Here is a 25,735-nt window from a genome sequence, read left to right as displayed (position 1 = left end):
TACCAATTGTTTTGTGTTTTTTTTTGTGTTTTTGTTTTGCATAATTTTCCCATGTCAATATATATTTATTTTAAAAACACTTGCATTCACTTTTCATCTTGTGCTTTGTACACTGGGGCAAGGTCAGCAGTCTTCTTATTACCATCACTGGGCAGCTGACCTCCTCCTGCCTCTCCCTGTACAGTTACCCTGGCTGACGTGACAGAGCATGCCCACAACACTCTTCCATTCAAGTCAATGAGTCAATTTCTGACTTAGTTTTCTTGTGTCTAGGAAGGAAATCTCTGGAACGGCAGTTAAAGCAGCTCAGACAAATTGGCTACCCCATAATCTGAAACCAATGTAAAGAAAATAGAATAAAAAAAGATATAATCAGAAAATAAAAACAGGTTACGGAGAACTTTAACTTTCATCAACCATATTACCTTTCGATATCATTGTGTTCTCCAGGACCAGAAAGCATGAATAGTGATCCCCAGACCACAGAAAAGCGGGACATATGGCAGTATATTCTATACTATTTATTATGTTATATGCACAGATAATAATGTAATGTAGATATGTGACATTACACTATAGTTAAAAAAAGTTTCAATCCTAAAATATAACCTGGAACCGCCCACCTGCCACTTTCAAGCCCACTTAGCCTGTGGGCTGGTTAGAAAATGTTGTGGGGTGTGCCATCTGGACTCTAAAATGGAGTGGTGGTCGAGCATGTGCACTACCGCTCTATTCCTATAGGGCTCCCAGGAACGGCAGGGTAAGCCCGATCTCACAGCGGTCGGACCACCACCGATCAGATATTTATCACCTATCCTGTGGATAGGTGATAAATAATAATCATTAGAAAACCTCTTTAAGGCTTCGTTCACATCTGCGTCAGGGTCCCAATCTAACATTCCGTCGGAACTTCCCGTTAGAACGAGACCCTGACTGAAACAAACGGAAACCGATTTTAATGGTGACGGATCCGGTGCCAATGGTTTCCATTTGTCTTGTTGTGTAAGGCTTCCGTCATTTTAACGTAATGAATAACGTAGTCGACTAAGGTATTCAAAACGACGGAACCCTTACACAACTGAGACAAACGGAAATCATAGGTACCAGATCCGTCACCATTGAAATCAATGGTGATGGAAACGGAAACCTATGGTTTCCGTTTGTTTCAGTCAGGGCTCTATTCTGACGAAAAGCTCAGACAGAACGTCAGAGTAGAGCCCTGACGGATATGTGAACGAACTCTAAGTGAATGAATCTGAACTGCAATATCAGACACAGCCATGAACAAAAGAGGCGCTATTTCTGGAGAAAAAAAAGCAGACAACTTTAAGTAAATCGAAACACAGGTAGATATTGTGTAGATACTGAGGGCTAAATTCCATATCTTTTTACCATATGTGTTACTTCTTTTCAGTTTTATGTATGGGGAGTTGACAGACAAAGAGACCATTGAGAAAGTAAGACAGACGTTTGAGAATTACGAGATGAACTCCTTTGAAATTCTAATGTATAAGAAGAACAGTAAGTGGCGCCTTCATTTTCCTTGCACCATTTTCCAGCATATGATGAAGTATCTTGTTTTCGTGCTCCTTTGTACTGTTGCACCGCAGATAATTCACTTGCATTGTTTTATTTCGGATGCTTTATTCAGTTCTGCAGTGATCATTAAAGAACAATGAGTTCTGCGTGATTGGTAAATTGCCAAATCACCTCTGCTCATTATCTTCCGCTGGTTTAAAGCCGTGTTCAGTCTAATCTATTTGTATTCAATGATTGTGCTACTGAGGGGAGAGAAGAAATGAACGTGTACTATACTGAGGAATTGTTAGAAATCACTGCTGTTAATGGCTATTTTTAGGAATCTAGATAAAGCGTATATATACTTGATTTTAAGGGGTTTTCTCGACATAAACATAACATTGGGTCAGATTTACTAATAGTGTCTGTATTAGACAGCGTAAACTTAGACCAGGCTGCCAGAAAATGTGCCAAATTTATCAGAGTCGTACATGCTGTATGATAAATTTGGTGCATCATGCCAGACACTTATCTCTTCCTCATACCGCCTATTTGTTGGCTTAATTTCCGCCAGCTTGTTGTTCGAAAATTGTAACACATTTTTGTCAAATTGTAAGCCGCACCTCTTTCCGCTAGACCGCCCCTTTTAGAATAAGCCATGCCCCCTTGTCAAGCATGTTAAAAAAAAATCTCTAAAACATGTAAAGGGGTATTCCCAACTTAGACACAGGATATGCCATAAATATCTGATAAATGCGGGCTGCAGCTCTAGAACCCACACCTATATCGAAAACGGGGGTCACTCGACCCCTGTTTCTCCCGGTGTGGTGGATACAAGCTGCCGATTCCAGGCGGGGACTAGTGGAGAGGGGGCCGCACATTTCCTCGGCTGTTTCTACTTTTGAATAGAAAGGAAAGCCGCGCACATGACACTAATCTCCGCCTGGGATTTGCAGCCAGTGCTGGGACCCACATCTATCAGTCATTTATGGCATATCCTGTGGATGTTTAAGTTATAAATACCCTTTTAACAAATATGGCGCACGGCATGTACGCCAGAATTCTGTCTCAATTTGAAAAGTAAATCTGGGCAATTAGTTTTGCGGCCCACGCATCAAATAACACACTTTCCAATATACTTACGTTACCAAAATCTTACACCAATTACTGGTCTGAAGCAGTAGTGTTCTGACTATAGTGATGTCACCCCTGTTGGCAGTTGGGGGTCGCCTGATATGATGTCACTATGGTCAACATATCAACCTGTTGGACAAGAGGGACCCTAGGGGATGCAGGACACCAGTGGAAATGGATTACCGCAGATTATATTGGAAAGTTGAATCTTTTTTTTTCTTGTTTTATAATTCATAGTAGAACCTTTTAACCCCTTAGTGACCACCAATACGCCTTTTCACGTGATTCACTAATGGGCTTTAGGCTAGGCTTACGCCTTTTCACGTCAGCCTAGTCTAAGTCCTGCACGGGTCTCCCGTGCAGGCAGGAGCCGGGGCTCTGCTGTCTGATGACAGCTGAGCTCCTGCTCCAACACCCGCGATCGAAGTTTACTTCGATCGCGGCCGTTTAACCCGTTAAATGCCGCCGTCAATAGCGACCGCGGCATTTAACTTTGTTTACAGAGGGAGTGCGCTCCCTCTGTCACCCATCGGCGGCCCGCGAATGAAATCGCGGGTCTCCGATGGGGTGTCATGGCAGCCGGGGGCTTGATAAAAGCCCCCAGGTCTGCCCTGGACATATTCCTGTTAGGACGCGCCGGAGGCACGTCCTAACAGATTGCCTGTCAGATTTACACTGACAGGCAATAATGCTCTGATATACGAAGTATACCAGAGCATTATAGCATTGATCGGAATATCGCACAGTAAAGTCCCCTAGTGGGACTAATAAAATCAGTCATCAAAGTGAAATAAATATTATTAATAAAAAGTACAGCAAAAAAATTAATAAAACCATTTTTTTCCATAAAAAGTGGTTTTATTTAGTAAAAGTGTAAAAAAAAAAAAAAAAGTACACATATGTGGTATCGCCGCGACCGTAATGACTCCATTAATAAAGTTAATTGGTAATTTAAACCGCAAGGTGAACACCGTAAAAAAAAAACGCAAAAAACCATGGCGAAATTGCAATTTTTTTCCATTGCCCCCCAAAAAAGTCATAATAAAAATGAATCAATAAGTCCCATGCACCCCAAAACAGTACCATTCAAAACTACGTCTTGTCCCGCAGAAAACAAGCCCAAAAAATCACTACATTGATGGAAAAATAAAAAAATTACGGCTCTTGGAATGCGACGATGTAAAAGCAAATTATTTTAGTTCAAAAGTGTTTTTATTGTGCAAAAGTCGTAAAACATAAAAAAACCTCTACATATGTGGTATCGCCGTAATCGTACCGACCCATAGAATAAAGGTAACCTGTTATTTACATCGCATAGTGAATGGCGTCAATTTAAAAACGCATAGAACAATGGCGGAATTTCCGTTTTTTTTTATAATCCCCCCCAAAAAGGTTAATAAAAGTTAATATAAAAATTATATGTACCCAAAAATGGTGCCATTAAAAAGCACAACTAATCCCGCAAAAAACAAGTCCTCATACAGCTATGTAGACGAAAAAATAAAAAAGCTATAGCTCTTTGAATGCGACTATAGAAAAACGAATAAAATAGCTTGGTCATTAGGGCCTAAAATGGGCTGGTCACTAAGGGGTTAAGAATTATGTTTATTGCTCTTTTAACGCTATTTGTTTATATAATGTCTAGTTCACATCATGTTTTTGAACTACATTTGACGTGTTAAACGTAGGCTGTGACAGATGTCTTAACTGTTTAAGATCCGTGGGGGTCCGACTGCTGGGACTCCCACCAATCCCAAGAACGGGCTTACATGACCATGTAAAACATGCAGATTTTGCGGCGGTTTCGCTGCAGACAAATCTGTGGCATAAAATTCCGCCACGTATGAATTGACCTCAACCGGGTTCTCTTCTGTTAAGTTGTGAATATGTAATAACATAACATCATTCAGATCCCTAATTTATGAATTCATATTTCAGGGACGCCGGTGTGGTTCTTTGTGAAGATTGCCCCGATCCGAAATGAGCAGGACAAAGTGGTTTTGTTTCTTTGCACCTTTAGTGACATCACAGCTTTCAAACAACCGATTGAAGATGATTCCACAAAAGGTTCGTACTCAACATCCGTTCCGTTATATATTCAGACATAATGCCGAGATTTATCAACACAAATTCAAGTGAAAAGTGGAGCATTTGGCCATAGTGACCAATCAGATTCCAGCTGTCATTCTCCAAATGGCTTCTGAAAAATGAGAGCTGGAATCTGATTGGCTGCTGTAGGCATGTGTGTTTTCATCTTTCATAAGGACATATAGAGGATAATGAGACAGCCACTCCCCCCCCCTATTGTGGCGCTAACAGGCGGCCAAGGATTGTCTGTATGGAACAATAGAACGGTGGTCTGTACTAAAGAGACAGAGCAAAGTAGCCTGGGGCCCTTTTCACACTGCGTTTTAGCTACACGTTTGACGTACGCATCAGGAAACCTCCCAGTGCAGACGTCAAACATACCTCCACGCTCCTGTTATACAGACACAGGCCAAGTCAGCGATTTTTGGCCTTCGTTGAGTGATATCTGTCTGGTATACAGTGTTTTTTGCTAGAAAGTTAGCTATGCTATATCAGAGGTGCCAGTAAAAAAAAAGATATATGGTAGCCTATGGGTGACGTATATCACTATATGACATACATCAAAGGCAACCGTTAAACGTATACGTGAATAGCTTTTCATGATGTATACGTTAAAGAGATACCATTACAGCCTATGGGTGGCGGATGCCACTATTAGGGCATCCGTCACAGACTCTGTGTAATGTGTAACGCTTTTCCCAGCATATGCGTCAAACGGAGACCACTCAACGCAGTGTGAAAAGAGCCTTATAAAGTATATGAGGAATATGTACCAAATTATTTATTTTCCTGGATTCTTAGAATTTTTTTTTTAACAGAACGTACGCTTTAAGGCTAGATTCACACAAGCGTTGCAAACCTCCGAGGTGCATCCGTGCTATACCCTGCGGGATACGTTATCACACATCCCCCATAGACTAGAGTCTATGGAGGGATGCGTGAAGCGCAAAAAATAGTACATGTCCTATTTTTTTACAGACTCTTCACACGCTTTGTTGAAACAACGACCGTATGAACGGCCCCATTGAACTACATAGGTCAGTGTGACGGCCGTGGTTTCAACGGCCGTCACACGGACGTATTCAACGCTCATGTGAATAAGGCCTAAATGACATATCCTCAGTGATTTCATAGAGACGTGAGGCACAAAGTACCTCCTATATCAGTTTTGTAACTGGTTCATATGAAATCATTGGCCTAGATGTCTACTAAGAATCCTTGAAGATAAATGGAAGGAAACTAAGATGTACATACCATTGAGGCAGACCAATGCTGCTGCTACGGGCCCTTGGAGAGAGGGGGCTCAGGTCTGGTTGGTCTCCTCCCCTTGGTCCAAGAATTATAGAAAAGCCATGGAGGGGAAAACAAATGTCATGACTTTTGTGAAAAACTTTCAAGAGTATTTACTGACTTTCCTTTACTTAGGGATGGATCTTCCATTAGGCACAGGAATCCCATGCCAAGGGGTGACCCTACAGTAAAGGAGCGTGGTCCGTAGTGATAGGGCTGGGTTATAGTTCATGCAGTGGTAGTTAATACAATAGTCTCTGTTCATTAATTATAAACATTTTGTGAAGTAGCTGTATGCTATAAGGCAGGGGTTTCCAACCTGCGTCATTCCTGATGTTGCAAAGCTACAACTCCCAGTATGCCCTAACAACCACAGGCTATCAGAGGATGCTGGGAGTTGTAGTTTTGCAATAGCGGGAAAGCCACAGGTTGGGGATAACCGGTGCTGATCAAAAAATAACTGGTTATATAGCGCTCGGCCATGAGTGGTGAGAGTTTGGGTATCAATAAAGTGTCGGCCCGGTCTGCTACATGTCACCTTTACACCGGATTATCACAATCTTACTGGACGCCATTTTGTGATTTCAGGCTCTCGAGATGTGAATCCATCATTGACAATACACTTCTTAAAATGTGCTAAGATTGCATTAAGAAAGTATTAAGGAAAGCTATGGGGGGGAGTTGGGGTCAGGGTTACTGCGATGGTTGGGCTCTAATTTGATCAGCAAATATCCTCATCATAAATAACTGAAAAGCTTCTTTCATATAACGCAAATTATTATGTACAACACTATTCCCAAATCGAGTTACTTACTGTATTTGCCTCGCTGCGCTGACTCAGTGCTGACGCTGCTGTCCAGGCGACATCTCTTACTTCATCATCTTCTCAGCACTAAATTATTCATTGCTTACATCTCAGCACCATTATGTAAAGGACGGGCCTGCTTTTTTTCTTACATGTTCGTATGTAGGATTTTTATAAACAACATATGTGAATATTTAACAAGTCGTCAGACATATAAGCCTCACCCATTTTACCGGGAACACCCCCAAACTGCAAGAAACGCACTTTCAATTAAGATTTGCATAACGCCCACCTTTCTGGTCCGGTTCAGGGGACAGTCCCAAGGCAAGTGGAACTGTTGGCAAATATGCATGGACTATTCCTAGTATTTGTGGGGGATTTTCTCCCCATTGAACAAGTGCGGAAGTGATGCGGTACTGTGATGGCTGGTTCCCAAAGAAGCAGGTCTAGGATTTTGATATAAAAAAAACATGTCTGTGAAAAATTGAGGTAAAAACGTCATAAACGGCTCCATTTTTTTCATGCAAAATTTTAAAAACTAAGCAGAACCATATTGAAAAATGATAAAATTTGACAAATTTGAAGGCTGTTCCCACTTTCATGTAAATTAAGTCATTATATTATGTAAAAGTTATGCAATTTGTTTTTTGTTTCAATTTTCCACTATTTTAAAGATTTCTGTTTGCAGTTAGTGAATGGAAACATTTATTGATAGAGAACTGGTCCTAATACTATGCTGCTTACACAGGTGTATGGCATGTTACAGTGTATCAATAGTCTCTCCTGTGATGAACCATGCACCTGTGTGAGCAGCACATTTTCAGGACAGTATTTTAGCCTTTGATAAGCTCTATTTACCTAAAATTAGTATTTTTTTATTTATTTGTTTGTTTCAATAATGGTGCACTTTACAATGTATATCCACCTTTGATTTTTGTAGGAACAACTAACTGTCCTGCATTATAGGAGCTCAGTTTAGTTGTTAGGGGCTTGTCTGTCAACACGTTTGTTGACTGTTGCCAGTAACAACCAGCAGCATCCTGAATGCAGCTCTGGAGTATAATACAGTGTCTTATACACTTTTGTCAAATTCTGATCAGTTTTCTTACCTTCTTATCTTTAGCTTAGGGAAGTATTGGAGACTTGCTATACTGGTTATGATAGGATGGAAGTAACTATGTAGGATACATTTAAGGGAGGCCAGGGTGTTTAAAGAGGCTCTGTCACCAGATTTTGCAACCCCTATCTCCTATTGCAGCAGATCGGCGCTGCAATGTAGATAACAGTAACGTTTGTTTTTTTTTTAAAAACAAGCATTTTTGGCCAAGTTATGACCATTTTTATATTTATGCAAATGAGCCTTTCTTAAGTACAAGTGGGCGTGTTTAAAGTTATGTACAACTGGGCGTGTATTATGTGCGTACATCGGGGCGTTTTTACTTCTTTTACTAGCTGGGCGTTGTGACTAGAAGTGTATGATGCTGGCGAATCAGCATCATCCACTTCTCTTCGTTAACACCCAGCTTCTGGCAGTGCAGACACAGCGTGTTCTCGAGAGATCACGCTGTGACGTTACTTCCTGCCCCAGGTCCTGCATCGTGTCGGACGAGCGAGGACACATCGGCACCAGAGGCTACATTTGATTCTGCAGCAGCATCGGCGTTTGCAGGTAAGTCGATGTAGCTACTTACCTGCAAACGCTGATGCTGCTGCAGAATCAACTGTAGCCTCTGGTGCCGATGTGGCCGACACGATGCAGGACCTGGGGCAGGAAGTGAGTGATGTCACAGCGTGATCTCTCGACAACACGCTGTGTGTCTATGCACTGCCTGAAGCTGGGCGTTGTGAAGAGAAGTGGATGATGCTGATTCGTCAGCATCATACACTTCTATTCACAACGCCCAGCTAGTAAAAGAAGTAAAAACGCCCAGATGTACATACACAATACACGCCCAGTTGTACATAACTTTAAACACGCCCAGTTGTACTTAAGAAAGGCTCATTTGCATAAATATAAAAATGGTCATAACTTGGCCAAAAATGCTCGTTTAAAAAAAAAAAAAAAAAGTTACTCTTATCTACATTGCAGCGCCGATCTGCTGCAATAGGAGATAGGGGTTGCAAAATCTGGTAACAGAGCCTCTTTAAATAGACAATGAGGGCTTGGGTGTTCCAGTAATGTGGTCAGCTAGCATTTGGCTCGGATGGCTCGGGCAGCTTGTTGATGTCCCCCCTAGGCTGCCATGCTGGGGCTCGTACCGCCAGTTCCCCTTCACATCTGTGACGGATCTGCAGATTACATTGCTGTATAATATCATGCTTGTCATTTTTATTTTTTCAGGTTGGGGAAAGCTAGCACGCCTGACAAGAGCTCTTACAAGCAGCAGAGGGGTCTTGCAGCAGTTGGCTCCCACCGTCCATAAAGGGGAAAATGTACATAAGCATTCCCGGCTCGCTGAGGTAATATGTGAGCTACATATATGGAGGCCAGACTTTATATGGACTGAACTAGTCTTGTAATCCTTTAATTTATTGGAAGCTGAAGACATCTCTAAGGCCCCAACGTAATTACGGGCCCATTGATTTCTATGGCCGACGGACACCTTCGAGTATGTCTACGGGAGGGTGTCCGTGCCGTAGAAACCTGCCGAAAAAAATAGGACATGTCCTATTTTTTTATTTTACGGACCGTACTCCTATACTTTATAATGGGAGCACGGCTCGTAAAAACGTCCGGCTGTCCGCGGCCGGCCATGCCCGTAATTACCGGTCGTAATTACGGGCACGGTCGTGTGCATGAAGCCTAAATCATGGGTTAGTTTGTGTCTCTAGATTGCAGTAATGACCTTTCAGTATGATTGCCACTATCTCCAATGCAGCGAAAAATCATAAGCCCCATGGTTTTGGAGGTACTTAAAGGGGCTCTCCGCTTTGTACAATCCCTACTTGTTATTAGGGTCCCTTGACAATAAGCTGATCACAAAGACCCCCAGCGATCAGTGGGGAAACCTGTTAGTAAGGGTTAAATTTCCCCTCTGCGCCACCACAGGGGAAATTAATCATTACACAACGCCCACTGATATCAATGGGTTATCTGTGTAATACAGGACAGGACAGAGACTCTCTTTGTAAATGCTCTCTACAGATGTGGATCCTGGACTATTAACTCAGATCTTACCTAATAGGGTTTATATAAAAATTAGTTTTCTAAACCGGACAATCCTTTTAAACAAGGCCTCAAATCCAGATGCCTTATAAAGTACATTTTGTCTACGTTTCAACTGAGAAAATATTCCCTTCCCGCAGAGCACCCTAATAGTATGGCTTGGGGAATGGGTAGTTCCCAGACCAAGCTGTACTATTACGTAGCGGGGATGGCATGAGCTCAGGAGCTGTGCACGCGCCATCCACGATGGTTGTCATCTGTAATATACAGCTGAAATCTTGCTGCAATGGCTAGCTAACCCTTCAGATGACGCCGCACAAACCATTAGATGCCGCAGTCAATGCCGACCAGGGCACCTAAGTGATTTTAGGCTTTGTTCACATCTGCGTCAGGGTCCCGTGCTGATGTTCCGTCGGAGCTTCTTGTCAGAACGGGACCCTGACTGAAACAAACGGAAACCATAGGTTTCAGTTTGCATCATTATTGATTTCAATGGTGACGGTTCCAGTGCCAATAGTTTCCGTTTGTCTCAGTTGTTTAAGGGTTCCCTAGTTTTGACGGAATGAACAGCGCAGTCGACTACGGTATTGATTCCGTCAAAACTACACAACCCTTACACAACTGAGAGAAACTGAAACCATTGGCACCGGATCCGTCACCATTGAAATCAATGGTGATGCAAACCTACGGTTTCCGTTTGTTTAAGTCAGGGTCCCGTTCTGACCGGAAGCTCCGAAGGAACGGGACCCTGACGCAGATGTGAACGAAGCTCTACTACACCACAGCACACAGGAGAGCTGACAGCTCCTCTATGCTAGACCACACAGGAGAGCTGACAGCTCCTCTATACTACACCACACAGGAGAGCTGACAGCTCCTCTATACTGCACCACACAGGAGAGCTGACAGATCCTCTATACTACACCACACAGGAGAGCTGACAGCTCCTCTATACTACACCACACAGGAGAGCTGACAGATCCTCTATACTACACCACACAGGAGAGCTGACAGATCCTCTATACTACACCACACAGGAGAGCTGACAGCTCCTCTGTACTACACCACACAGGAGAGCTGACAGCTCCTTTATACTACACCACTCAGGAGAGCTGACAGCTCCTCTATACTACACCACACAGGAGAACTGACAGCTCCTCTATACTACACCACACAGGAGAGCTGACGGCTCCTCTATACTACACCACACAGGAGAGCTGACAGCTCCTCTATACTACATCACACAGGAGAGCTGACAGACCCTCTATACTACACCACACAGGAGAGCTGACAGCTCCTCTATACTACACCACACAGGAGAACTGACATATCCTCTATACTACACCACACAGGAGAGCTGACAGATCCTCTATACTACACCACACAGGAGAGCTGACAGCTCCTCTATGCTACACCACACAGGAGAGATGACAGCTCCTCTATACTGCACCACACAGGAGAGCTGACCGCTCCTCTATACTACACCACACAGGAGAGCTGACAGCTCCTCTATACTACACCACACAGGAGAGCTGACAGCTCCACTATACTACACCACACAGGAGAGCTGACAGATCCTCTATACTACACCACACAGGAGAGCTGACAGCTCCTCTATACTACACCACACAGAAGAGCTGACATCTCCTCTATACTACACCACACAGGAGAGCTGACAGATCCTCTCTATACTATACCACACAGGAGAGCTGACAGATCCTCTATACAACACCACACAGGAGAACTGACAGATCCTCTATACTACACCACACAGGAGAGCTGACAGCTCCTCTATACTACACCACACAGGAGACATGACAGCTCCTCTATACTACACCACACAGGAGAGCTGACAGCTCCTCTATACTACACCACACAGGAGAGCTGACAGATCCTCTATACTACACCACACAGGAGAGCCGACAGCTCCTCTATACTACACCACACTGGAGAGCTGACAGCTCCTCTATACTACACCACACAGGAGAGCTGACCGCTCCTCTATACTACACCACACAGGAGAGCTGACAGCTCCTCTATACTACACCACACAGGAGAGCTGACAGCTCCTCTATACTACACCACACAGGAGAGCTGACAGATCCTCTATACTACACCACACAGGAGAGCTGACAGCTCCTCTATACTACACCACACAAAAGAGCTGACATCTCCTCTATACTACACCACACAGGAGAGCTGACAGATCCTCTCTATACTATACCACACAGGAGAGCTGACAGATCCTCTATACAACACCACACAGGAGAACTGACAGATCCTCTATACTACACCACACAGGAGAGCTGACAGCTCCTCTATACTACACCACACAGGAGAGCTGACAGCTCCTCTATACTACACCACACAGGAGAGCTGACAGCTCCTCTATACTACACCACACAGGAGAGCTGACAGATCCTCTATACTACACCACACAGGAGAGCCGACAGCTCCTCTATACTACACCACACTGGAGAGCTGACAGCTCCTCTATACTACACCACACAGGAGAGCTGACCGCTCCTCTATACTACACCACACAGGAGAGCTGACAGCTCCTCTATACTACACCACACAGGAGAGCTGACAGCTCCTCTATACTACACCACACAGGAGAGCTGACAGATCCTCTATACTACATCACACAGGATAGCTGACAGATCCTCTATACTACACCACACAGGAGAGCTGACAGATCCTCTATACTACACCACACAGGAGAGCTGACAGCTCCTCTATACTACACCACACAAAAGAGCTGACATCTCCTCTATACTACACCACACAGGAGAGCTGACAGATCCTCTATACTACACCACACAGGAGAGCTGACAGATCCTCTATACTACACCACACAGGAGAGCCGACAGATCCTCTATACTACACCACACAGGAGAACTGACAGCTCCTCTATACTGCACCACACAGGAGAGCTGACAGCTCCTCTATACTACACCACACAGGAGAGCTGACAGATCCTATTTAATAACAACAACAATTCTGACTGTAATAAATAGACTTTTTATTACATTGCCAACCCCCATAGTGAACAAATTTGCCTATAAAGTGAAGTTGCCTTCAGAGCAACAAGCCTTATGAAGCTATTATGAAAATAAAGCAGTAATACAGATGAATATATATCAGCTGGGATTATTAGAAATAACTATACATGCGTAAACATTTCAATTTTGTTTCTTATTTTCTGTTGAACGCTCCAGTGGCTGCAGTTCCATCCACTCAATGCTATGGATTTTAATTTAAAATGATGTGCCGTGTATGACTGTCAGGAGTTAGTAATGTAGATGTATTTGAACAAGGTGGGGATGTAAGCAGCAGCTGGAACCCTCTTCTGAGGAGTAGATTTGACACCTTTTTTTGTATTACTTGTCCTTTTTTTTATTTAAGACATTTGTGATTAGAATTAATTTGCATTGTAGACAGCGCTTTCTCAGATACACTTGACTAGGCTGCTGTTCATGCGCGGCACTTTCCACGATCAAGATAAACGGATGGTTATTAATGGTCCTTCATCTCAAAGACTGTACAAGTCATTGTATAATTAATATGGGGGCAGGGATTTACAGAAAGATACACAGACAAGAGGGTGGATAGATTTGTTAGTACATGAGATATTATAGCCCCTGTGATTAATCACCAGTGGAGATGCTGTTATTCATTACTAAGTTATTGTATCTTGTCAATGGGCTTGTTGTAAGGTGCAGTAGACCGATGATACAATTTAATGCAGAACTTAAAGGGGTTAAAGTCATCGGTAGTTTTTCGGGAGCTGGGACACCTACCAATGTTGAAAACAAATGAGTAATGAAGACTTCAAGGGTTTTTCCAGCCACTAAAAATTGATGGCCTATCCGCAGGATACGCCATCATTAGCTGATCGGTCGGGGTCCGACTTTCGGGACTCCCGCCGATCAGCTGTTTTGAAGGGGCCGCAGTGCTCGTACGCGCTAATTTTAAGCTAACCATTATTCTTGGACATGCAAGTTGCATGACCAAGAAAATGATGTTTAATTTCCCCAGCGCGTCAATCGCAATTGCAACAGCAGCGGGACTTGATGTGCAAGTGATCCTGCACTGCATGCTGCAAGCCCCTCCCCTCTAAATGACAACTCTTGCGGTATCCTGATTGGCCGCTAGAGCCGTCACTCAGAGCAATGAGTGCCACTTACCGAGAAAAAAAGTACGTTTAAAAAGCTCTACCACTCCCCTATGTCACCCTGTCAGCAGTTTTGAGGCTTCAAAACTGCTGACAGGTTTGCTTTAACTAAATTCAGCTACACAAATTGGATTGATGTCAGATCTAGCTGTTATTTTTGGGATCAGTCTACATCCTAGTAGGCAGGGGAGTAAATAGGATTCATCGGACCCCATAATAAGGACAATGATGGACCCCCACCACCTAGTTTATAGTAGATTGAACTGGAGACATCAGTACAGGGGATAGATGGAAGTGTCCTTGCACTTGACTGGGCCCCCTCAGCCTGTGATCCCCATAGCAGCTGCTACCGCTATAGTTACGCCCATACTAGTGGGTCTTGTGAGACCTCACGGCACATTCACCCCTGATGGCCAAAATGATTGCCATGTTTGATGCACAAGTGGAACAATTGTTTTTCTCATGTAATAAGGACGCCTCCTGAGGACAAAGGAATTAATATGCATAGTGGAAATGACGTTAAATGTTCATCGAAGACTGCATGGGTCGGACTAATTCCGGGGAAGGAATGTTCCAAGAGACTGGTAGCAGTGGGCAGGGCCGCCATCAGGAATTTCTGGGCCCCATACAGCCAAGATGTCTGGGCCCCCCGTCATTACCAGGGACGGACAACAGAAAGTGTGGCGCTCATGTTTGTACGTTATACACGTTAACCGATTATGGTGCTGATGTCAATTACAGTGAACGAAACCATGGAGCCGGCAGTGACCAGTTAATGCCCTGGATTTTGTTCAATTTAGCCAAAACGTATCCCACTGTATGGCATATAGTGGGATCAGTGGCGGATTATCATTAGGGCGTTTCGGGCGGTCGCCCGGGGCCCAAGACTGCCAGGGGGCCCAAGGAGCCTATGACCGCCCGAACCCCCTCATGCCCAGTGGCGTCGCTAGCACCGGAGGGAGCCCCGGTGCCAGGACCGCACCTGTCAGGCGAGGGGAGCTTTGCTTCTACTTAGCAGCCGTGGTCTGTGCTGCTTTAGAAGCTCCCCCTCCAGCCCCCCTTCCCTGCTCTAAACATCTCTGCTGCTAGCTGTCGGGACATGGGGGAGGGGAGACTGTCGGCGGGCTCTGTGCTGTGAGCAGGAGAAGAGCTGCAGTGAAGACATAAAAGGTAAGTGCATGTGTGTTTAATATCCATATTCATGTGTGTTTAATGTCCATATTCATGTATGTTTAATGTCCATATTCATGTATGTTTAATGTCCATATTCATGTGTTTACAATGTGTACTTTGTGTATAATGTGCATACTCGTGTATAATGTGCCTACTTAGTGTATAATGTGCATACTCGTGTGTACTTTGTGTACTATGCATACTTTGTGTATAATGTGCCTACTTTGTGTATAATGTGCATACTTTGTGTATAATGTGCCTACTTTGTGTACTTTGTGCATAATGTGTGTACTTTGTGTACTGTGCATACTTTGTGCATAATGTGCCTACTTTGTGCATAATGTGCCTACTTTGTGCATAATGTGCGTACTTTGTGCATAATGTGCCTACTTTGTGCATAATGTGCGTACTTTGTGCATAATGTGGTACTTTGTGCATAATGTGCGTACTTTGTGCATAATGTGCGTACTTTGTGCATAATGTGCCTACTTTGTGCATAATGTGCGTACTTTGTGTACTTTGTGCATAATGTGGGTACTTTGTGCATAATGTGCGTACTTTGTGTACTTTGTGCATAATGTGTGTACTTTGTGCATAATGTGCGTACTTTGTGCATAATGTGGTACTTTGTGTACTGTGCATACTTTGTGCATAATGTGCGTACTTTGTGTACTTTGTGCATAATGTGCGTACTTTGTGCATAATGTGCCTACTTTGTGCATAATGTGCCTACTTTGTGTACTTTGTGCATAATGTGCGTACTTTGTGCATAATGTCCTTACTTTGTGCATAATGTGCGTACTTTGTGCATAATATGGTACTTTGTGTACTGTGCGTACTTTGTGCATAATGTGCCTACTTTGTGCATAATGTGCGTACTTTGTGTACTTTGTGCATAATGTGCGTACTTTGTGCATAATGTGCATACTTTGTGTACTTTGTGCATAATGTGCGTACTTTGTGCATAATGTGCCTACTTTGTGCATAATGTGCGTACTTTGTGTACTTTGTGCATAATGTGCCTACTTTGTGCATAATGTGCATACTTTGTGTACTTTGTGCATAATGTGCGTACTTTGTGCATAATGTCCTTACTTTGTGCATAATGTGCGTACTTTGTGCATAATATGGTACTTTGTGTACTGTGCGTACTTTGTGCATAATGTGCCTACTTTGTGCATAATGTGCGTACTTTGTGTACTTTGTGCATAATGTGCGTACTTTGTGCATAATGTGCATACTTTGTGTACTTTGTGCATAATGTCCTTACTTTGTGCATAATGTGGTACTTTGTGTACTGTGCGTACTTTGTGCATAATGTGCCTACTTTGTGTACTTTGTGCATAATGTGGTACTTTGTGTACTGTGCGTACTTTGTGCATAATGTGCATAATGTGCGTACTTTGTGCATAATGTGCGTACTTTGTGCATAATGTGCGTACTTTGTGCATAATGTGCGTACTGTGTGTACTTTGTGCATAATGTGCCTACTTTGTGTACTAGTGTTTAGGTAGTGTTAGCAATAGTTACGGCGCGGCAGGGTGGTGGTGGAGAAGGGGGGCCCAAGTTTGGGTAACAGCCCAGGGCCCATGGTCTTCTTAATCCGCCACTGAGTGGGATACGTCGCCCGGGGAGTGCAGCTTTCCCAGGGCTGGAGTCCCCGGGCAGATCTTCTACTAGCGCTCTGCCCAGGGACTCTGGGGCTGTTCCTTATGTCCATATATGTTAGGCTTCATTCACCTGCGTCGGGACTCCGATCATGGGTTCCTTCTGACTTTTCCGTCAGGGGAACCCATGAATGGAAACCAAACTGAAACAAATGGAAACCATAGCTTTCCATTTGCATTACCATTGATTTCAATGGTAACGCATCAGTTGCAAATGGTTTCCGTTTGTCTTCGTTCTATAAGGTTTCCGTTGTTTTGACGGAATCAATAGCGCATAGTCATTTGCCATGGTTTTGCGAATATCTCTGCAAAAAAACCAAAAACGCAATATCACCGTAACCTGTGAATATATGCTAAATAATTTCCAACACACATGGCATTAAGGCCTCATGCACACGACCGTAGTGTTTTTCTGGTCCGCAAATTCCAGGACCGTGTTCCGTGAAATGTCCTCCGCAGTTCATCCGTATGTAATCCGCAGTTCATCCGTATGTAATCTGCAAAATGCGGATAAAAAAAAAAAGCCTAGGTAAAACAGGATGACGACAGAACTCATTCCCGGTCGTCGCCTAGCAACACTTCCGCAAATCCGCAAACTGCGGTTGACACACGGAGGTGTACCCGCATTTTCCACGGACCCATTGACTTCTATGGGCATGTCTGCATCGAATTTGCGGGCCGTAATAAGACATGTCCTGAGTTTGTGCGGCACGAATTTGCGGACATGCGGGGACCCGTGAAAACACGGATAGTGTGTATGGGCCCATAGAAATGAATGGGTCCGCAATTCTCGCGTGGATTTTCGGGGGAATTGCGGACGCAAAAACACGTTCGTGTGCATGGGGCTTTACAGTCAAATCCCCCCTCCCACACAAAAATTATTTAAAGGCTACAGCCGCTACACCTTTGAAAACTTTTTTTAAAAATAAAAATGTGTATCAGTGTGTTTTGTGCAACTTTGCAATTACATTTTATTCAAAATAATTTGTACTTTTTGAGATACAACTGCTTTATATCCTGTATACAGAGCAGCTGTATCGTGCGCTGAAACCTGTATCCTTCAGGTCAGCGGGACTGACGGGTTCAGAGACAGCGGATCCTGCGTGTCTCTGACACGCAGGGTGGAGCTGTTAGGCCAGGTTCCCACGGGTCGAATACGCTTCATAAAAATCACGCAGCGTGTCCGACCTGGAACCCCCATGACATTCCGTTCGAAAAATCGCAGTGCCGTTTTTCGGACGGAAATTCCTCTGCGCAAAAAAGCGCTCATACTTACCCCCTCCTCTGACGTCCGCTCTGGCCTCCCTGGATGACGTTGCAGTCCTTGTGATGCTGCAGCCTGTGATTGGATGCAGCGGTCACATGGGATGCAACATCATCCCAGAAGGCCGGACATGATTTAAATTCCGCACCGCAGGTCAATATTTAAACGTTTATGCCACGGTTTTTTTCCGCAGCATGGGCATGAGATTTACAAAATCTCATCCTCTTTGCTGCAGTGTTTAGCTACGTGGGAACCCAGCCTTACCGATCACATCTATATTATAAACAAAGATGTGATCGATTACAGCTTGATCCGACCGCTATCACTGAACATGTCAGTCCCCCTGACCTGACGGATTCAGGTCTCAGAACTAGATACAGCTGCTCCGTATACAGGATGTAAAGCAGCTGTATTTCAAATAGCAAAAATAATTTTTAATAAAATGTAATTGCACAGTTGCACCAAACACACTGATAGACATTTTTTTAAAAAAAAAAAGTTTTCAAAGGTTTAGAACCCATGCACACGAACGTGCTTTTGCGGCCGCAATTCCCTAGAAAATTCACTGGAGAATTGCGGCCGCATTCATTTCTATGGGCCCATGCACACAGTCCATACATGGCCCAGGAGCCCGCACCAAAGAAAGAACGGGCAAGTCTTATTACGGCCGTGTTCTGCGGTCCAGGCTCATAGAAATGAATGCACGCGACCATGTGCACGGCCCGCGGGGGACACTCTGCGGCCGTCCGACCCGAAAATCACGGCCGTTCACATGGCTATGGTCGTGTGCATGAGGCCTTACATAGCCTTTAAACAGAATCCCCTGATATGTTTGACCGTATCCCGGCCGCATTTCCCAGACCGAACACACTGCAGGGAGCCGGGCTCCTAGCATCATAGTTATGTACGTTGCCAGGAGTCCCTGCCTCGCTGCGGGAAAACTGTCCCGTACTGTAATCATGTTTTCAGCACGGGACAGGGGAGGCAGGGACACCTGGCATCGTACATAACTATGATGCTAGGAGCCCGGCTCCCTGCGCTATGTTCGGTCCGGGAAATGCGGCCGACATGCAGTCCGTATATCACGGACCGAACACTTAGGATCAGTTCACACGTAGCGTAAATACTGCAGTTTTTCCGCAACGGAATTCATTGCAAAAAATCCGCAGCAAATACAGTAGCAGCAGAGTGGATGAGATAGAACAAATGTCATCCACACGCTGCGTAAATGCTGAGCGGTAAAAACGACTTGCGGTGCTTCATTTTATTCCGCAGCATGTCAATTGTATTTGCGGAATGGCTGCTTATTTGTTGAGGGTTTTTTCCATTGAATTTAAAAAAAATGCAACTCAGAATTTTTTGGGGTTTAAATCTTATAGTTACACAGGAGTCTGGGTTTCTTCCTCTCTCCAGCGCGGCCTCCTGGGATGACGTTTCATCCCATGTGACTGCTGGCAGGCCGGCTAAATGTTGCCGTTTCCGCAGTGGACATTCCGGGCGAAAAACTGTATCAGTTTGATGTGGATTTTCGGCCAGAATTCCCTGCGGTGCATAGGGCAGATACGCTGCGTGTTTTTACAGCCGCCCTGTGTGAACTCAGCCGAACAGTTAAGTTCCCCCTCCCCAAGGAAAATTAATAATGAATCCCTTTCCCCACACATAGCATTCACAGCAGTGGCGTAACTACCGCCGTAGCAGCCGTAGCGGCTGCTACGGGGCCCGCGGCATGAGGGGGCCCGTGTCGCCTGCCGGCACGGGCCCCCACCATGGCCGCAGGCTCCACTAGCAGCCGCTATGGCTGCTACAGCGGGACGCCACTGATCACTACGGCAGAGCAGAGAGGTATCTCCCCGCTCTGCCATTAAACAAAATACATGTATCCCCTCTCCACAGGATCTCCACAGGATAGGGGATACATGTGTGATCGCTGGAATTGATAAGGAGAACAGGGGACTGAAAGTCCCTTGAAGTTCTCCATCACAAACCTCGGACTTCCGGGTTCTGTGTCGGCTTCTCCGTAGAAATGAATGGAGCGCCGGTCGCGCTTGTGCGCATGCGTGACCAGCGCTCCTTTCATTTTTATTGAGCTGCCGACACAGACGCCGGAAGTCAGAGGTTAGTCATGGAGAACTTGGGGAGACTTTCAGTCCCCCGTTCTCCCTATCAATGCCAGCGATCGCACATGTATCGCCTATCCTGTGGATAGGGGATGCATGATATTTGTAGGACACAACAACACTGTAGGTCGCATTTTTTTTTTGGGGGGGGGGAACGGGACGCTGTATGGCGTTCCCTGCAGGCGGGGGCGCTGTATGGCGTTATCTACAGGGGGGACTGTATGGCGTTCTCTACAGTGGGGGCTGTATGGCATTAGCGCCATACAGCCCCCTCTGTAGAGAATGCCACACAGTCCCCCCTGTAGATAACGTCACACAGCCCCCCCTGCAGGGAACGGCATGCAGTCCCCCCTGTAGAGAACGCCACACAGTCCCCCCTGTAGATAACGCCACACAGTCCCCCCTGTAGATAACGCCACACAGTCCCCCCTGTAGATAACGCCACACAGTCCCCCCCTGTAGATAACGCCACACAGTCCCCCCTGTAGATAACGCCACACAGTCCCCCCTGTAGATAACGCCACACAGTCCCCCCTGTAGATTACGCCATACAGTCCCCCCTGTAGATAACGCCATACAGTCCCCCCTGTAGATAACGCCATACAGTCCCCCTCTGTAGATATCTACAAAGGGGGCTGTATGTCGTTATCTACAGGGGGGGGCTGTATGGCGTTATCTACAGGGGGGCTGTATGGCGTTATCTACAGGGGGGGGCTGTAAAAAAGGCACTATCTACAAGGGGGGGGTTGTGTGACTCCCAGGGGAGGGGGGCCCCAGTCAAAAGTTTGCTATGGGGCCCAGTCTTTCCTAGTTACGCCCCTGATTCACAGCCAAGTCCCACCATCCCCCACATATAGCATTTGACACAAAATTCACTCCCCCACATATAGCATTCACAGCCAAGTCCCATGCTCCCCCACATATAGCATTTGACACAAAATCCCCTCCCCCACATATAGCATTTACAGTTAGGTCCCCCTCCCCCACAAAAATGTTTTACACAAAATCCCCTCCTCCACATATAGCATTTGACACAAAATTCCCTCCCCCACATATAGCATTTGACACAAAATCCCCTCCCCCACATATAGCATTTGACACACCCTCCCCACAAAAACTTGTACACAAAATTCCCTCATTTACAATTAAGTCCCCCCTCCCCCACAAAAACGATTAGTAAAGAATCCCCCACACATAACATTACAGCTCCCTCGTGGCACTGCTCCTCTCCAGCTCTTCTTTCTTCCTCTGTCCTCCCTGTCTGGGGGGCGACTCCCTCCACACGTGACACGGAGCTTCTGTTTCAAAATGTTTTAAAAGTCAGAACAGGACATTCAGCACCTTGAAGCTGACTTTTGAAGGTATCGATCTCCATTTTAATAACGGACATGGATTATACTCTCAGAGAAAAGCCTTGAGGACTACCGTGAGCTGCATTTACACGTACACCTCAACCACACACTAATTTATTATATAATAGCAATAATTATATATATATATATATATATATATATATATATATATATATATATATATATATATACATATTATACTCCTGGACACCCCCTTAACATGGGGCATTCTGGTTTATTTTCTGCTTCTTTAGTGTGTAATAAAAAGTTAAACAATTTTCCAATATACTTTGTTTATCAATTCCTTGTAATATTTAATGGGCTTGTCCGAGATTTAATGACTTTGTGTTAATGCTTGTAATTTATAAATGTAAATACATTTGTAATATACTTACATTTTCCAAAGTGGCCCCGTTTCCAGATCCTTCCTGCCGTGGGGAACATGACGGGTGACATCACTCTCTGCACTGGCTCTGGCCGCTTTGTTGATCTTGAATTCTTTACCGGGTATACGACACGTCATTTGTGATGTGCCATGTATGGGCTGTTCTGCTTCACAGCATGTGACGCGCATGCGCTATCACTGCTGTTCTCGCGGTCCCTGCTGTTCTCGAAATAATAGCAGGGGCCACGCATGCGCCTTACAACAGAACAAGCCGATATACACCACATCACAAGTGACGTGTCGTATACCCGGAAAATAATTCAAGATCAACAAAGCGGCAGAGCCAGAGCAGAGAGTGACGTCACCCGTCAGGTACTCCACGGCAGGATCTAGAAACGGGGCCACTTTGGAAAATTTAAGTATATTACAAATGTATTTACATTTATAAATTACAAGCATTAACACAAAGTTATTAAATCTCGGACAACCCCTTTAAGATCTCTGCTTGTAGTTATTGATTGGGAACAGGTTTGGACTGGATCCTCCGGTGAGTCCAGACTCTGACTCAATAAGGGGTCCGAAAAGATCTAGCAGAAGACAACCCCATTTGGAGATGACTTGTGAGCCAATCACTTTCCACTAGGGTCTATTTCTTATTTCTTCACAAAGACATTAGTGACAATATGTCCTATGTGTACAATGATAACAACAAGTGGATGTGCACATAATATGTAGATATGGTGGATGGGCCCCCAGAATCATCCCAATCTGATGCTAATTGGAAACAATCTGTCCTGGTCATGTGATGGACAGACAGGTGCACTGCTCGTTACCAGAGTCCTGATACACAAACTGTAACGAGCCGTTCACCTGCTCTCACGGCTCCTAGTTGTCACTCTATTCCCCATAGCACCAGATGAAGAACCCAGTGTAAGATATCTACATAGCAGCAAATCCAAAGAAACCAATACTGGCAATCTATTCTGTACACCACTTTAGATCACTACATGAAGACAAATTTGTTAGATATTCTATTTATTGCACAATGATGGAGAGTTTTGTCTTCTCTGCCTTGGGTGCCTTCATATCGTCACTGGAATATAAGAACATCAACTTATCAGAATAGACCCCTTCCAATATTCTGCACTCCTTACGCAATGTCATGAATTTTTGTGTATATGGATGGTAGTCACAATGTATGTTTTTTTTTATTGTGCCTGTTCATTGTTTTGTGGTGTTTGTTTAGTGGTTATGCTTCCTGCAACTGCTAAAAATAAAATTTGTCCATTGGGTAATTTTTTGGACTATTTTTTACATGGAAGTAGGAAAACCTTGAAATCCCCCCCCCCCCCCTAATTTTTATTAAAATTCTTTAGGCTGGTGGTTAAAGGTCTGGCTTAGAAATGGCGGAAAATATACATACAGTTCTCCTCACCGCTCATCGACGTCCAGATGACTCAAGCAATTCAATTCTTTACAAGATATCCCTCTAAGGTCAAGAAGCAGCCGCCAATAAATGTGTTCTTTAAATGGCAGTGCTGTTCCTTGTAGTTCTACCAAGGAGACCCGAGGTTCATTTCACAGTTCTACAAGCAGTGAACGCAATCCAACATAATGTGATACCGCAATGCTTTCGTATTATGAGAGTGGTTTCCTTATTCTCGAAAATCCATAAAATCAATACAGGTTCGTCAATAAAAATGTACATAACATGCCAAGTCTCTGTTTGTCCTTGGGTTTCACCCTTTAAGCTTTTTTCGGAGTGTGCTTTTATTTGGCATCTTTTTCATGACAAGAGCGGGAAATCTCGTAAGGAACTGAATTGCTTGAGTTATCTGGACGGCGTTATACGGTGAGGCGCACTACATATATTTTTTTTGGCATTAATCTGAAGAATTTTGGCACTTTATCTTCTGCTTTGTTGCCAGCTCCGTTGTACCCGTTGAGATTTAATATTGTGTCAGGAGCTGTTTTATTTCTGTTGTGTATATAACTGGTTTAGAAAGGGAATTCTCAGCTAATAGTCCTTTAATTGGGACTCCTATCAATTAGCTAAAGCAGATAGTAGCTGGAAAGAGTGTCTCTCTCTCTGGAGGACCCAGCATATACATGCATTACACAGACAGCTCATTCATTTCAATGAGCACTGTGCAATGCTTCATTTCCCCTGTGGTGGCGCTGCAGGGAAATCGAACACTTACTAACAGGTTCCATCACAGATTACATCTGATTGTTAGTGGTCCCAACAGTGGAACATCCTGTAATCAGCTGATTTTTGGGGACCCTTCTAACACGTAGGCATTGTCTAAAGTGGATAACCAGTTTAATAAGATTTTGGTCCGAAAAAGGTGTACATTTTAGTGTTTCAAGTATGTTTTATAATACATCTTTATTATTAATGATATCTATTTGTATTACGGTGACACTAGTCCTCACATTTTATTCAGATATGTTTTATTATGTCATGTAGCAGAGGTTCAGCACCCTTTGCCCTATAGATTACCACGTTATTTAGATTAATGAGATATTGACGGGATATTAATTCCCTGAAGCCCACTCATTCTTATACATGAGCTTTTATAGATCATTATTGAGCACCCCTAGCACTGGTCATTAGTAAAATCGAATTGATTTAGTAGGTAATATATTTCTAGATTGGGGAATGTATAATGCTCCTTGAACAGTAAATGAATCTGTAATCATCAATGAATCAAAACCGCAAAATAAGAATACGAATCACTAATAGGATTTACCGCCAGAGATCCACAATAAATTATAGAACAATCTTTTTTTATAAAAGGAAAATTATACTTTAGAAGTTATGGTGAAACTGACGGAGCGGCTGTTTTCAGGTAATTTTTCCTTTCTGAGACATCCCGAAACTGATTTTTACCTTCCGTCACGTCCTTCTGTGTCAAGATCACATTATCGAGGACAGAACAGTTTTTGTTGGTGATATTTATAAGCAAATTAAAGGAGACTAGGCAGAAGAAAATTTTAATTTTGTATACAATAAAATGAAAAATACTCTTTTAACCCCTTCCCGCATTATGTAATATATTAACAGAGAAACTTTCAATGGTGCCCATTGAACCCCTTCATCGCCATGGTCAACACAGACAGGTAACATGAAGCTCTTTAGCCCTAACGCAAAATCTGTAAAAGGGCCCTCAACTATCACATGTCATAAATAGTACTGGTCTCTTAATATGGGACAGAGCGACCCATTTGGTCCCCTCAGACTTCAGGACCCGGAAGCGACCACAGATTATGCACACTTTATAGTTATGGGGCCCTTCATATTTTTTAGATTGCATGTTGTTAGGGCATGGTGAGGTATTCCCCAACAATTTCCTGTGTGATTATTGAGTATAATATACTTAAGACATACGTGTTAATCCCTTAGGATATAATAAAAACAAAATTAATAAAAATAGAGTTAAAAAAAAACCCCTCAATGTAAAAAAATGCAATAAACACAATTTAAAAAAATAAAATAAAGTGTATTGTGTATATTTCACGTGATAGCAAATTTTATACACATATTTGGTGCCCCCATGACTGTATTAACCAAAACAAAAAGTTGATCATGTAATTTA

The 25,735-nt window shown here is 43.8% G+C and overlaps 1 protein-coding gene across 1 annotated transcript in view; it reads left to right on the top strand.

Moving 5' to 3' along the window:
• KCNH1 (potassium voltage-gated channel subfamily H member 1) overlaps positions 1-25,735 on the top strand; it is a 235,158-nt gene that overhangs the window by 23,119 nt on the left and 186,304 nt on the right. Inside the window, exons 4-6 of the mRNA XM_075863274.1 lie at positions 1,415-1,521; positions 4,591-4,719; positions 9,177-9,295. Coding sequence (XP_075719389.1) covers positions 1,415-1,521; positions 4,591-4,719; positions 9,177-9,295 — 355 coding nt within the window. The remainder of the gene's footprint in view (positions 1-1,414; positions 1,522-4,590; positions 4,720-9,176; positions 9,296-25,735) is intronic.

This window comes from Rhinoderma darwinii, chromosome 4, assembly GCF_050947455.1.
Source record: "Rhinoderma darwinii isolate aRhiDar2 chromosome 4, aRhiDar2.hap1, whole genome shotgun sequence".
NCBI lineage: Eukaryota > Metazoa > Chordata > Amphibia > Anura > Rhinodermatidae > Rhinoderma > Rhinoderma darwinii.
The sequence above is the reverse complement of the archived record's forward strand: the minus strand, read 5'-3'. Positions and strand labels throughout refer to the sequence as shown.